The sequence below is a fragment of the Phycodurus eques genome, chromosome 16, assembly GCF_024500275.1.
Source record: "Phycodurus eques isolate BA_2022a chromosome 16, UOR_Pequ_1.1, whole genome shotgun sequence".
Classification (NCBI taxonomy): domain Eukaryota; kingdom Metazoa; phylum Chordata; class Actinopteri; order Syngnathiformes; family Syngnathidae; genus Phycodurus; species Phycodurus eques.
This window is the reverse complement of record NC_084540.1, coordinates 9,376,708-9,391,313: the sequence shown is the minus strand read 5'-3', so window position 1 is coordinate 9,391,313 and position 14,606 is coordinate 9,376,708. Positions and strand designations below refer to the sequence as shown.

At 41.2% G+C, this 14,606-nt stretch overlaps 1 protein-coding gene across 1 annotated transcript in view; it reads right to left on the bottom strand.

The window, feature by feature from the left end:
• ntn1b (netrin 1b) overlaps positions 1-9,634 on the bottom strand; it is a 55,282-nt gene extending 45,648 nt beyond the window's left edge. The window contains exons 1-2 of the mRNA XM_061700429.1: positions 9,411-9,634; positions 8,287-9,330 (exon numbers count right to left, since the gene is read on the bottom strand). Coding sequence (XP_061556413.1) covers positions 8,287-9,301 — 1,015 coding nt within the window. The 5' untranslated portion in view covers positions 9,302-9,330; positions 9,411-9,634. The remainder of the gene's footprint in view (positions 1-8,286; positions 9,331-9,410) is intronic.
• Between the last annotated feature and the right edge of the window lie 4,972 nt (positions 9,635-14,606).

The window sequence follows — 14,606 nt, the reverse complement described above, 5'->3', positions numbered from 1 at the left end:
AAATTAAGAACTTCTCTTTCAAATGATGACTGGTTCTGTGTAGTATGGCATTTTGGGGCCTCAAGAGGCTGCTTGCTTCATGTCCGAACTGGTGTTTCCTCTTTCCGTGAGCTGCTTTCATGTGACGAACTTGTTGAGCAAAGAAAGAATGCACTGTTTTTAAAAGGTGCTCTTGTTGTTTTGACTTTCAAGACTCACAGCGTGACTTGCAAGCAGCAACACTGTTGATTTTTAAAACTCTTGCTTGGGTTTATGAGCAAACATGTTCCACATCCATCTCCAGAATGATCCACATTGTTAAATATTTTCTCAGCATGCATTTTACCTCTCCTTTTTTAGGACTATTGGAGTAACAGCGCAGCTCCCAGGATGATTGCCAACCGGTAATTGACACACTCATGTCCTTATTAATCCACTTTGCATGCAGCTCTTCAACTCTTATATGGACATGAGGCCATTTTAGAATCTGTGAGTATGTTTTTTTTTTGTTTTTTTTTACAGTCCTTCACAAAAACATTTATGAGGCCCACAATCTCTGTTCTAGTTCATCCCAAATGTGTTTGATGGGATTGAGCTCAAGGCTCTCAAGTTCTTCTACACCAACATTACACAAGCATCCTAAGCTAGCACCGACCCTTTGTGCGGCAGTGTACTGTGCAAATAGAGTTTAGGCTCATCAAAAGTAGAAAAGTAAGTACTCTCTGTAGGCTAATAATAATAATTGCCACCCCCCTCATGCATTTCATGTGCCCCCCTTAAGACTGAGGTCTGGCGATGGTTCTGCCCATCTGAAAGCTGAGTGACAGCTACAGTGAAAACCCGCAATCTAGGAGAACTGCCGCTAGGAAGTTTGTTAGACATGAGTGATATTCTACTCTGTGACAAAGTCGACGTTGCCACCCTACACTGTCGGTCGGACAGGCAGGATCTACTGTACATTTGCTATGTCTTGTGAAATTGAAATTTGAAGTTTTAAAATTCAGTACGACGACTCAACATTTTACTTATGCTAATGTACTTTGATGTCAGAGAGGATGTAATTTAGAAGATTTCAAGTTATACTGTTAAAAACAGAATATCACGTTCAGAAGAAAGGGACAAATTAGCCATCTCATCTGAAGCATAAAGCTTTAGTAATGACAAGATTCATTGGGAGACTCAAGAAAGCCATTATACCCTGAAACTATACATCCATTCATCCATTCTCTGCACTACTAGACGGGGTACACCATGCACTAGTTGCCGGGCAATCGCAGGGAAAAAATAAACATACAACCATTCACACTCACAGATAATTTAGATAGACTTTTCAACTAACCTAAGAAACATGTTTTTGGAATGTAAGAGGAAGCCGTTGTACCTGGAGAATCCAAGCACAGGGAAAAAAAACATACACAGGAAGGCCAGAGCCCAGATTTGAACCCCATATCACCGACCCTTGAGGTGAATGTGCTAACTACTCTTCCCATGTGCAACCCGCACTAAAACTAGAATCAAAGTAGCACTGACTCACAGGTTGAGTGATGCAACTGAACGGTTGGATCTAAGTGATCAAATAGGATTTAGGTTCATTGAGGAAACATTCAGAACCTCTGAGAAGAGAAAACGGGTATCTGGGCTACAAATTAGAATTACTGGACAGTTTACAATTTTCAATTTACTGGAGTCCTACAATGTGTAGATAGTGAAACATCACTTGCTAATAACCCTTGCACCTCATCAGCATTCCAATTGAGCCATGAAAGGAAGCTAAATAATAATTACTTGCATCACCAGCTGTTAGCCTTACCAGCCCTTCCTAACTCTAATGCGTAAACACTAAAAGGAACAATGGAATTCAACACAGAAACAGCTGAACCAAACAGCAGATTCTAGCACAACAAAGCTAAAGTGACAAGGTTAGAACTCCTTGCTTGGCCTGCAAGAAAGAAGATCACAAAATATTATCGTGTCCTGTCTCTGGATCTACATGACATGAAGAAAAGAAATTATTAAGAAACTAACGTGTGCTTTAGTTGCCACGAGTCAAGGAATGCAACACAAGCAATCATTGACACCCAACTTGTTTGCATGACAAGAGGACTCAAGAATCCAATTAATGCGTCTCGACTAGAACCGACGATAATCAGATAAAAACACACTGACAACAAATATTGTTAGTGTGATGGTCTCTAACATCTGAGCCTCAGAGAAGTCAGCAGACTAATGCATTTATAGCCACACAAAGTAAGACCATGATTGTCCTGATGGATCTACTTGATAAACTTAATATGATGGGTCAAGTAATATGTCTGAAACTCAGCACTAACGACAGCAACAGATGCAATCATAGCCAGCTAAAATATCCAGAATAGATAGTTTTCCTAGTTTTACGTCACACACCTGTGGACATGCCCGCTGCCACCATCCTGGAGGTTGACGCGTTATATCCCGGTGCTCTGTGAGTGTGTGAATAGAGAAATCTGCTTGATAGCTAATATCAAATAATGGTGAATTACTGTACAGTGTTTGGCTTTAACAATACAGGTGGGAGGGACAAAGTCTCATTTGAGCGGCTTACTGGCACCAATCTGGAATCAGGGAGAAACAACAGAACATATGCAAAGGAAAAGACTGAGATTGTGGCTTTCACAAATTCCAGTGCTCTTTAGTAAGTGTTGAAACATTTTTCAGGTAAACCTCCCTTGGATGGAGAGAACCATGTTGACTGGGCACCAAATCTTAACCTGGACAATAATTGTTGCTGGCATCTGCTACTTGTTTTAACATTACTGTCCCGCTAGCATAAATATTTGCCAGCCAACATCCTCGATCCTTCACTTCTTGTTCACTTCTTCACCCATTGGGAACTGTTAAAAACTTACAATTATCACACCGCGTGTAGCAACATAACATCAAGTCCATTTGAGTGTTTCTAGGAATTAGGGTTTTCACCCTCACTAAGCTTTAGCAACATTAGCACGACAGCCAAACAATTTTTGGCCCAACAACGAAACGCTATCGTCAGGGTTTTAGAGCTGCAAACTTTGACTTCACTAACATGTACAAAAGTAATTGTTCCCAAATCAAAAACTTCCCCATTGTAAAATTGACAATGCTTGGTTCTTATTTAATCAATATTAGACCTAGTATTAGCCTAGTATGGATTAATAACTGCTCAATGTACTGGTGGCCACAAAACTATCAATATATTCAACACATTTTAGTACTTATCCAATTACAGACATTATTTAAATACAACCCTAATTCCAATGAAGTTGGGACCTTGTGTTAAACATAAATAAAAACAGAATGATTTGCATATAATGTTCAACCTATATTTAATTGAATACACGACAAAGACAAGATATTTAATGTTCAAACTGATCAACTTTATTGTTTTTAGCAAATAATCATTAACTAATAACATTAATTTTATGGCTGCGACACGTTCCAAAAAAGCTGGGACAGGTGGCAAAAAAGACTGAGAAAGTTGAGGAATGCTCATCAAACACCTGTTTGGAACATCCCACAGGTGAACAGGGTAATTGGGAACAGGTGGGTGCCATGATTGGGTATAAAAGGAGCTTCCCTGAATTGCTCAGTCATTCACAAGCAAAGATGGGGTGAGGTTCACCTCTTTGTGAACAAGTGTGTGAGAAAATAGTCGAACAGTTTAAGGACAATGTTCCTCAACGTAGAATTGCAAGGAATTTAGGGATTTCATCATCTACGGTCCAGAATATCATCAAAAGGGTCAGAGAATCTGGAGAAATCACTGCATGTAAGCGGCAAGGCCGAAAACCAACATTGAACGCCCGTGACCTTCGATCCCTTAGGCAGTACTGCATCAAAAACCGCCATCAATATGTAAAAGACATCACCACATGGGCTCAGGAACACTTCAGAAAACCAATGTCAGTAAACACAGTTCGGTGCTACATCCGTAAGTGCAACTTGAAACTCTATTATGCTAAGCAAAAGCCATTTATCAACAACACACAGAAACGCCGCCGGCTTCTCTGGGCCCGAGCTCATCTAAGATGGACTGATGCAAAGTGGAAAAGTATTCTGTGGTCCGACAAGTCCACATTTTGCATTGTTTTTGGAAATTGTGGATTTCGTGTCCTCTGCGCCAAAGAGGAAAAGAACCATCCGGACTTTTATGGACACAAAGTTCAAAAGCCAGCATCTGTGATGGTATGGGGCCGTGTTAGTGCCAATGGCATGGGTAAGATGCACATCTGTGAAGGCACCATTAATGCTGAAAGGTACATACAGGTTTTGGAGAAACATATGCTGCCATGCAAGCAATGTCTTTTTCATGGACGCCCCTGCTTATTTCAGCAAGACAATGCCAAATGCCAAACCACATTCTGCAAGTGTTACAACAGCGTGGCTTCGTAGTAAAAGAGTGCGGGTACTAGACTGGCCTGCCTGCAGTCCAGACCTGTCTCGCATTGAAAATGTGTGGCGCATTATGAAGCGTAAAATACGACAACGGTGACCCTGGACTGTTGAACAGCTGAAGCTGTACATCAAGCAAGAATGGGAAAGAATTCCACCTACAAAGCTTCAACAATTTGTTTCTTCAGTTCCCAAACATTTATTGAATGTTGTTAAAAGAAAACGTGATGTCACACAGTGGTAAACATGACCCTGTCCCAGCTATTTTGGAACATGTTGCAGCCATAAAATTCTAAGTTAATGATTATTTGCTAAAAACAATAAAGTTTATCAGTTTGAACATTAAATATCTTGTCTTTGTAGTGTATTCAATTAAATATAGGTTGAACATGATTTGCAAATCATTGTATTCTGCTTTTATTTGTTTAACACAAAGTCCCAACTTCATTGGAATTGGGGTTGTAGAATATTTAGCTTTATTCTCATTTGCCCATTTACCAATGTCAGTGCACCATTTGACTGTGTAGGGAGTTTTGTTTCAATAATCCTTAACCATATTTATTGGCAAGGATGAGGCTACCATTGCCAACAGCCTCAGAAATATCCACACTCTAACCTTTCTTCTTACCCATTTCATCTCTTGGTCTTATTGTAATGTGGCCACAGCGGCCAGGGAAATCGTCGTCTTACTTGACAATCGTAGCATGTTGTTGTCAGTCTGATGGTACCAAGCTGCAAATAAAGTGACGCACCCGTCTGAAAACATCTCGCCTGTTCATTGAACTGAGGTACAGATACAATTACATAGTATTACCATGGCAAGAATAAAGCACAGAATTATACGTGTGAATGATAAAAGCTACCATTTTCAACTCTCAGTATCAACTTGGCAAGCAAGTGTTTCCCACACAGTTGCCTTTACAGCCGATCACTCAGACCAGACTGTGGGTGGGGGGGGGGTTGCCTGGCGGTATGGATTCATTGCTGCACTGCACATGGAGAGAATATGAAGCAGCTGCCTGGGACACAACACGTGCCATCATATGTGTTTTCTCTCAACGACATGAAATCTACACTCAGTAATCTACTGCTGGACATTGTTTTCTGTCTCTCGCTTGTCATCCAAGTTAAGGAGGAGTTTACAATTCATTGTTTTTACATTATTCAGAATTTGAACACTTTATTGATGGGGGACTTATTTTTGCTTAATTTTATTGTATACAATATAATTACTATACAGGTACTCACTTGTTTATCTTCTACCGCTTATTCTGTTCAGGGTCATGGGTGAAGTGCTTTGACGAAGAGTACATACACTACATAAAAGGTATAAATGTCATGGTATACATTTTTACCCTTCTGTGGCGGTTAGGAATGTCCAAATATTCATTATATTCATTATTGCCTTCACAGTTACATACAGTACATAGATAGAGTAATTCAGTTTCCGTTACGTCTTATGGGAAAATGTGTTTATAAATACAAAAGAATTCACAGTTGATCACCCTGTGTTCAACCAGAAGAGATCATATTTTACTTCAGATGAATACTTCTGAGAGTGTGATTAAAACAGATACCACAAGAGTACTGATATTTTTTCTGCAATAGTTGTCCATCTTTCCAAGGCAGACTTCATCCTGGATTAATGGCCAGTCAATTAAAGGGCACTTATAGAGACAGACAACAATTCACATTTGCACTCAATGAGTGAGAACTGACTGTTGTATAATATCCTTGCCTTTTCTATAGCGCGTATCCTCATTCGAGTCAAGGGTGCGTAGCAGCCTATTCCAGCTGATTTTTGGCAAGAGGCAATGTACACCCGGGACTGGTCGCCAGGCAGTCGCATTGCAGATACAAACAAACGGCAATTTACACCTAAAGAGTTTTCAATGAACCTAACGTGCATGTTTTTGAAATGTGGAAGAGGCCAGAGGAGAAAATGCACAAAATGCTTATTGTACCCTGTAGGATTTAGGATATCATTGTAACTTAATCATCTGGACTTATTATAAATGTATTTTTTTTTTATTATTTAAACATTTTTGTAAATCCCACTTAGAACCTCCTTTCTAAGAACAAATTTAAGAAAATGATTACAAACATTCACATATTGGTGGGGGGGTTCAATTTAGTTGCTCTTACACCAATGAGGGGGCTCCTAACTAACTAACCACTTTTCATCCCACCTGATTAAAGCCGTCTCATCCCCAGGTCTTCCCCCATGCTTTATGGTGTCAGACTCGCTTTATTTAATCTCTTTTATCTCGTGATGTGCTCAGTCTGGCTTTTCTGTGTGTTTTTGTCATTTTAAAAAACAACAACTTTTTTTTGTATCTGATGACAGTGCTACCGCATGCAAACAAAAGGGGGTGGTGAAAGAGGGCCTCCCACACACAGCAAGATGGATGCCACAAGTGACAAGCTTTTTGTTTTAGTAAAATAGACTCACATGCCGCCTTTGCAAGGGGCCAAAGGCGGAGGCCAAGGGGAACAACTTGTTCACTTGTTCTGTTTGGTTGAGCAAACCGCTGCATTGTCACAACTTGTTACTTTTCCAGCTTTGCTTCACGGTACTCAGGGCCATGACTTGTTGATATAGCCCCACTGAAGTCACCCCCTTGCTCTGCTTGAAAAAAAAAATAATAAGCATTACAGCTATACGTTTCACTTTCACTGAAATGTTTAAAATCGGAATTCAAATGACCTCCCACTGTGTTCTCTTTCGGAATCGCTTTTAAGGCGGCGGTTTAAACACTGTAGGTGCCATAAAATGAAACTGCCCTAATCATCTGTCCAATCTGTAATGGCACCTTCTTAAGGAAACACAACACGCCCCCGAAGTCTAGCAATGAAGCTACAAAGTTTCCTTCCCTCTGCAGTTTAGGGGACTTGCTCAAAGCAGCCGCGACACATTCGGATAGCTAGGCGCACTTGCTGTTGTTCAAATGACTTCCTACTCTTTCTTTTCTCCTCTGGAATTTTCCTTGGGTGCAGATAGAACTCAGAAGCCAACAAAGTGCATCCTCATCAATCAAATGAGCTGGATATTTAGGAAACAACACTTCTGCTGGCAGATATAGCAAGATGTGGTTGATTTATTTCAAAAGTTCATATAATACAAGACAATATTTGAATAATAGTATTTATCAACTGACTTTAATAAATGGAGTTTTTTTTTAGCTACTGATTTTTCATTGCCAATGTCCATCCATACATTTTCTATTCCAGTTCTCTTCACCCTGGATTGGCACCATTCAATTGTAGGGCGCATATAGACATACAGACACTTACATATAAGGACAATTAAGAGTCTTCTATTAACCTAACATGCATGTTTTGGGAATGTGAGATGAAGTTGGGGTACCCTGAGAAAACCCATGCAACTAAGGGGGATTATTATGATGATGATGAGGATGAGGATGAGGATGAGGATGATGATGAGGATGAACCAGGCAGGAAGGCCAGAGTTGAGATTCGAACCTCAACCTGAGAGTTGTGAGGAGGACGTGTCAACCACTTTATACCGTGTCCTTAATTACAATATCCAGAAAATAATTGTGTTAAATTTCTCAAGATTCAAAATGTAACGTAGCTTAGAAAATTCAATCGAAAAACAGGGTGCATGGGTAGTAGTTTTTTTGTTTGTTTTGTTTTGTTTTGTTTTGTTATTTGTTTACCTTACGCGTTATTAATTTGAAATGTGAGCATATAAAACACGGGAATTATGATCTTTCGGGAGAATCTCTGGGTTCAATTCAATGGGTTGATGCGCAATCCCCGTGCGTAAAAACAAAATTGGATCCCAACATACTTTTGCTCCAGAGTATTCTAATCATTTCTTTTTATTATTATTATTATGAATTTATTTTTATTTTTTTACCCTTTTTTTTTGCTTACCCACACACTCGTTGGCCTCCCTCGCCGTGGCGCGCTGCCAGGGCCGGTCGTAGTGGAAAGGTTTGCACCTGTCGCACTCGGGTCCCGCCGTGTTGTGCTTGCACTCGCACACCAGATGACCTTCTCTGTCCTTGACGCACTTGGACGCGTGGCCGTTGCACTTGCACCGTCCGCCCACCTGCAGGTCCGACACGGCGTAGTAGTAGGAGTCTCGGGCCAACTCCGAGTCGTCCTCGTTCTCGTCACCGAAGGTGTGCAGCCGGCTGAAGATCACCTTAATGTCGGTGGCCGTCACCCAGTCCTGGAGGACCGGGGAGTTGTCGAAGTCGTGCGCCGAGGGTCTTCCGTCGAGGGTGCTGAAGGCGATGAGACCCCCGGTCAGCGGGTGCATGTCCGTGTGGGAGTCCGTGCAGATGGCCTCCTGCTCGTTCTGCTTGGTGATCACCGCCTTGTTCTGCCGGTTGTACATCTTCTTGCACTGGGTCGAGTAGTACTGGAAGGGCACCCAGGACTTGCCGTAGTCCATGGACTTGTAGATGGCCATGGATTCTGGTCTGGGTGAGCAAAACTGAAGGCTCACGTAGGTGACCTCGAACTTCTTGCCCAAAGACAAGGTGAGAGTGACGTTTTGGGGATATTGCGCGTAGTTCTCAGACTGCCAGCAGGTGAGGTTATGCGGATTGTTCAGGTCCGTCAAATAAGCGGATGGGTGACATTTCTTTGGGTCCCCCGCGTCGCAGGTGTGGCATTCCCGCGTCCTTTCGTCGCCCTTCTCGGCCACGACGCAGTACCTGGCCGCGGGGAAGCCACACGTGCTGGACACGCGCACGTCCTTGCCGAAGGCAGAGTTGACAAAGTCGGGGATGCACCTTCGGGGGTTGCCGTTCTCGTCGTAGCACGGGTCCGGAGGAGAGGACTGGGCAGCAAACATGCTCAGCCCGTAGCCCCCGAAGACCCCCGCCGCCAGGGCGCACAGTGTCACTAAGGTCAGCCAAACCTCCAAAATCCTTTGCATCGTAGTCCGTGCGCCGCGGTGACTTTGTCCTGGCATGAGACAAGAAAATCATCCATTCAAAAATATTATGACGACTTTCGATGGATTCACGTGTGTCAGATATTCTTACCAGAGAAACAACTTGAACGCCAATAAAACCTCCTCAGCCAGTCAGAGTGCTGCAAAACATCTAAAGATATGAATCATAACCTTTCCAGTTCATGTACAGAAAAACTTGGATTTAGTTTTTTCTTTCTGATATAAAAAATAAATAAAAATAAATAACGCTGGCGGAGAGTGTCTCTGCCCGTGTTTGTCCACACACTGTCACACCTCTGGCCACCCTCGGCTCTGTCTGCCCCATTCCATCTGTGGTGGGCTGCAGAAAAAGGGGGTCCTATCGCTCCTCCAAAGAGGCGAGGGACCTACCTCGGTGTGTCACTGGTGGGGGGACAGTGACATCTTGTGGCAACGGTAATGTACTACATTTACACTGTTAAAAAAATGCAGTTCTACAATATTGGACTCCTGGTTGCTTACAGTACCATTGTACACCACTGGGGATTTTTAGGGGATTCATTACTGGTTCTTTGCAAAGGTGACTGCTCTATATAGCATCCATGATTCTGTATAGCAGACTTGACGTTGGAATGGTTCAAATTGGTCAAGAAATGTGGAAGGTGCAGGTCAATATGTATAAAGTTTATACATTTATAGGGAAGGTGATCACTTTCTTTCCGATACAGTAAAGTACATGTCAAATAATTCTTACTGTAGTTGATATGGATCAGGCGTCAAAATAGGTTTGTAGTATGATGCACATGTAGAAAATAGTATCAAAATGGAGTAATTCCAAGGTCTGCAACTTAAAGTGTGGTGCCTTTATATGTAGTCACTTTGATCTGATCAATTACAGTATAATGCACACGTGTACTGTAGATGATAAACTGAAGGAAATGGCACTCCGCGACCCTTGTGAGGATAAGCGGCTCAGAAAATGGATGGATGGGTTATTATGCTATAAAAACACCTATGGCATTTTTTTTTTTTTTTTTTTTTTTTTTATGTGAGAAGTGTAAACACAACACTGGAAGTTGTGTTTACAGTACCCCAAGCAATAATGTAATTACGTGCCACTAACCTACGCTAATACAATGTCACGTCATAAATAAAGTACATATTTTTTTAATGAAAAACACTTGAATAGCCCATGAATATAAACAATGAAATGATAAAGACAATGGCTCCGATACCCACTTTTGGGTCCCTTCCCACCAGTTGAGAATCACTAAATTAAAGTACAGTGTTGCATCGCTATATCGCGGCTCACCGATTGCAGATTGTTTTTTTCATATTCATATCATCCATAATTCGACATATCATGGGATTTTGAGTTAATGCTGCATTTTATTGTGGTCAAATAAACACTTCCTAGCCTAAAACAGTAAAACTGGAAATGGAAAAAAAGAAACAAATCATTAAAACACATATTACAAGAAAATTATTTTACATAGTGTCCATACTGTGTATTACTGTATGTTTAAGAGTTTCAAAGTCGTCTAAGAGTCTAGAAGCATGTTAATAAGAGTGTGGTAGAGGTTAATAGGAGTGTGGGAACTATTAGTAAGAGTCTTGGGTGGTTCATACAGTTTTAAAATAAATATATATAAATAATTGGGAAAACAAATTGTGGTTGCTACTTCGCGGACTTGACTTATTGCGGCGGTGGTCCGGAACCTAACCCCCGCAATAAACGAGCGATTACTGTATGTTAATTATGCTATGATTTTACTGGTCTGGCTCACCAGACATCAAATTAGGCTGTCTATGGCCCCTCAACTACAATGAATTGAACACCCCTGCCTTCAATAATTTGAGTGAATCATTTCCTAAGTTCCTAAAGTGTTTGTCTAAGCATTTGTCAATTCGTGTTTTCTAACAGGCAAAAAGATACATTTTTGTTCTCAGATTAGGCAACACCTCAAATGAACTTAAACCTTGTTATATAAAATACTTTGCATATAATATCAAAATAATGTCTAGTGTCAAGCTAAATAAAAAAAATAAAAAACACTGACTCATTCAGTTCCTGTTTTGTGATGTCGTTGGGTCTATTTTGAAAAAGCACACTAACAAAGGAAGATGCGGGTTTTGTTGCGCTTGGGACAATCAAGAAGATTTCGCTTATGCAGATAAAATACTGTACATTTTACTCTCTTAGGCAACTCATGATTACTTTCTTGGTTTGTACTGTACTATTCCATTAATCTGTACTTTGTCTCAATCATGTCCTAAATTGACGATTGACAACTTTGTCCAAAAACTGCAGATATGTCATCTTCAGTAAAAGCTGTGAATCTAGAACACTCACTGTCCACAACATACAGTACATAAAGATCTCAAATAAAGGAGTCGTAGTAAAAAAAGGCCAGAGAACAATCGTATTCTGCTGGGTCCAGTTTTCGTCAGTCCATTTCATCACAATGGTATGGGGAGTGCAAGTGAAGGAATATGGACCTATTCCCAAAAAAAAGGGGGAAAAAGAAAAAAAAAAGATAATAGCTTGCATAGCAATGACTAAAACCAAACAAAAACAGGGAAACTACATGCAGTTACGCAATGAGGCACTGCGAGACATGAAACAAGTGGAGGTCAAGAGTTGATTGGGGGAGGAGATGACTGACATTGTAGACTAGAGAAACAAACTTAACCAGAAACTAGCATAATTCAAGTCCATAACAAAAAGCAGTCAAGACCCAACTGTGAATCTCAGACTGGTGTTTTCCAACGTTTATTGAGCCAAGTCACAGCTAAAAAAATCTCATAGCACACCACCAGACAAAAATGTCACAAAAAGTGGATAAACCAGGTTAATTATGTTCCTTCTGCCATCTCGTGGAATCAGATAAAAATGTTCTGCCTGTCACGATGTCACACACACACACACAAACAAAGATACATACTGTATGTTGTAAGTGAATCATTTTCGGACCAATTAAGTGAAATTGGATCATTTCCGGCGGCACGGTGGGTGACTGGTTAGCACATCTGCCTTGCAGTTCTGTGGACCCGGGTTCAAAATCCGACCCCGGCTGTGTGGAGTTTGCATGTCCTCCCCATGCCTGCGTGGGTTTTCTCCAGGTACTCCGGTTTCCTCCCACATTCGAAAACCATCCATGGTAGGTTAATTGCCTTTAGGTGAGAATGTGAGTGTGAATGGTTGTTTGTCTATGTGTGCTGATTGGCTGCCGATCAGTTCAGGGTGTACCCCTCCCCTCGCCCAGAGTCATCTGAGACAGACGACAGCACGGCAGCGACCCAAGTGAGTATGAGCGGTCCGGAAAATGGATGGATGGATCTATAATTTCCCACAACACACATGATGGCCTCTCATGGGACACTCATGTTTGTTGTTGTTGCTGGTTGGGAATCATTGCATGATACTGTACATGTCTAATTAAGTGTGAGGTTAACTAATGGTTCGTTGCTTAAAATTGTTTTTAAAAAAAATAAAAAAGGGAGTAATTAGTACTAGTATTCGTTTTAGTGTTACTTCACTTTTACACAACTCCACTGTGCCAAAATGCCAAACAACTTCCTTAGCAGACAATTGGCATTGCTGAAGTTGTTATCAACTATCCGTATCATGCATCCATTGTCTACACCACTTGACCTCATTAGGGTTGCGGATCAGCTGGAGCTTATCCCAACCGAATAACATGCCGGGTGAAGGCTACACCGCGGACTAGTAGCCAGTTAACAGGTAAGCGGAAAGGGAACATCCAAGGGGCTGACCAAGGCTAACAGAAGGCTTAAAGTGTGAGCATAAGGCAGGCTGGTCCAAGTTTGGTGTAGTTGGCAACAGGAGATCAGTTCAGAAAGTATGGAAAAAGTAGGTTTAGTGTCAACAAGTTACATTTGGGTATTGAGGAAAATGCAAGTGTTTTAGGCGATTCATCAGTGAGAATGTTTTTTTTTTTTTAGGCGATTTTCAGCTATGGGAATTTTAAAGACCCCAAAAAGATGCTGTGTAATTCGATGATTATCAAACAAACTAAGGAATCTAGGGATTACATTGTTCATTGTAAGGACCAGATTTGCAAGAAATGTCTTCTTTGTAGGGTTGTTGTTCACTGAGGGTCATTCTAGTTTAAGCAGCTTCAAGTTTTTGGAACATGATAATAGAGGTGAAGTAGTGCTTCTGTTCAGAGGTCATACACTATATTGCCAAAAGTTTTTGCTCACCTGCCTTGACTCAGATAAGTGACGTACCATTCTTAATCCATAGTGTTTAATAAGACATTGGTCTCCCCGCCGCAGTTATAGCATCCATTCCTGTTCCGATATGTCTGTGCACCAGTGCACAAAGCTAGGTCCTTAAAGACATGGATGAGAGCATTTGGCATGGATGATCTTGACTGGCCCGCATAGAGTCCTGACCTCAACCCGATAGGATACCTTTGGGTTGATTTTGAGCAGACAGTGAGTCAGGCCTTATCGTCCAACGTCAGTGTGTGACCTTACAAATATCCTCCTGGGAGAATGGGCAAACATTCCCAGATATGCACTCCTAAAGCTTGTTGAAAGCCTTCCCATAAGAATGGAAGCTGTTACAGCTGCAAAGGGCAGACCAACATATTAAACCATATGGATTTAGAATGGCATATCACTTAAAATCATATGTGAGTCAAGGCAGGTAAGCAAATACCTTTAGCAATTTAGCGTATCTGAAAGAAAGGGCACAAATAAATCCTTCCACAATACAGCTAAAATATGCTACCGTCTCAGAGGAGGCTTTTTCCTGTTTCGATGGGCACAGGTCAGGCCACGTTTGTTACCAGTTAATGTGCAGACCCCAGTGTCTTTGTTTGTTAAGCCATTCATCACTAATCAAGTGACACCGCTACCACAGCTGGCACACTGAGACAATAAGGTAATATCCGTACTGAGCATCCACATGCAAAGGTCACGCTTACTGAGGAATCTCATAGAAATTTCCATTCCATTTTCATTGTAAGGGATGTGGAGATTTAGTATTATAATGTACACTATCTTTAACAAGATCATTCCGAAGAGCCAAATGCGAATTGATGTAAGTTGATTGTTATTTTAATCATAATTTCTATTACTAATAATTTGTGTGTCTTAATACGGGGAAAATGAGGTAGAAGTGGGAAGTCGTACTTGAACAGTCATTTCCGTTGCAGTTTTGAGAGATAAAGTTGATCTTCGGCTGCTAAATTCCTTGAATGAAAAAGAAGAAGTTGTGGCTTGTGTTCTCAGCCAGCCCACTTGTGCAGTCTGTGAGTCAATGGTGTGAGTAGGA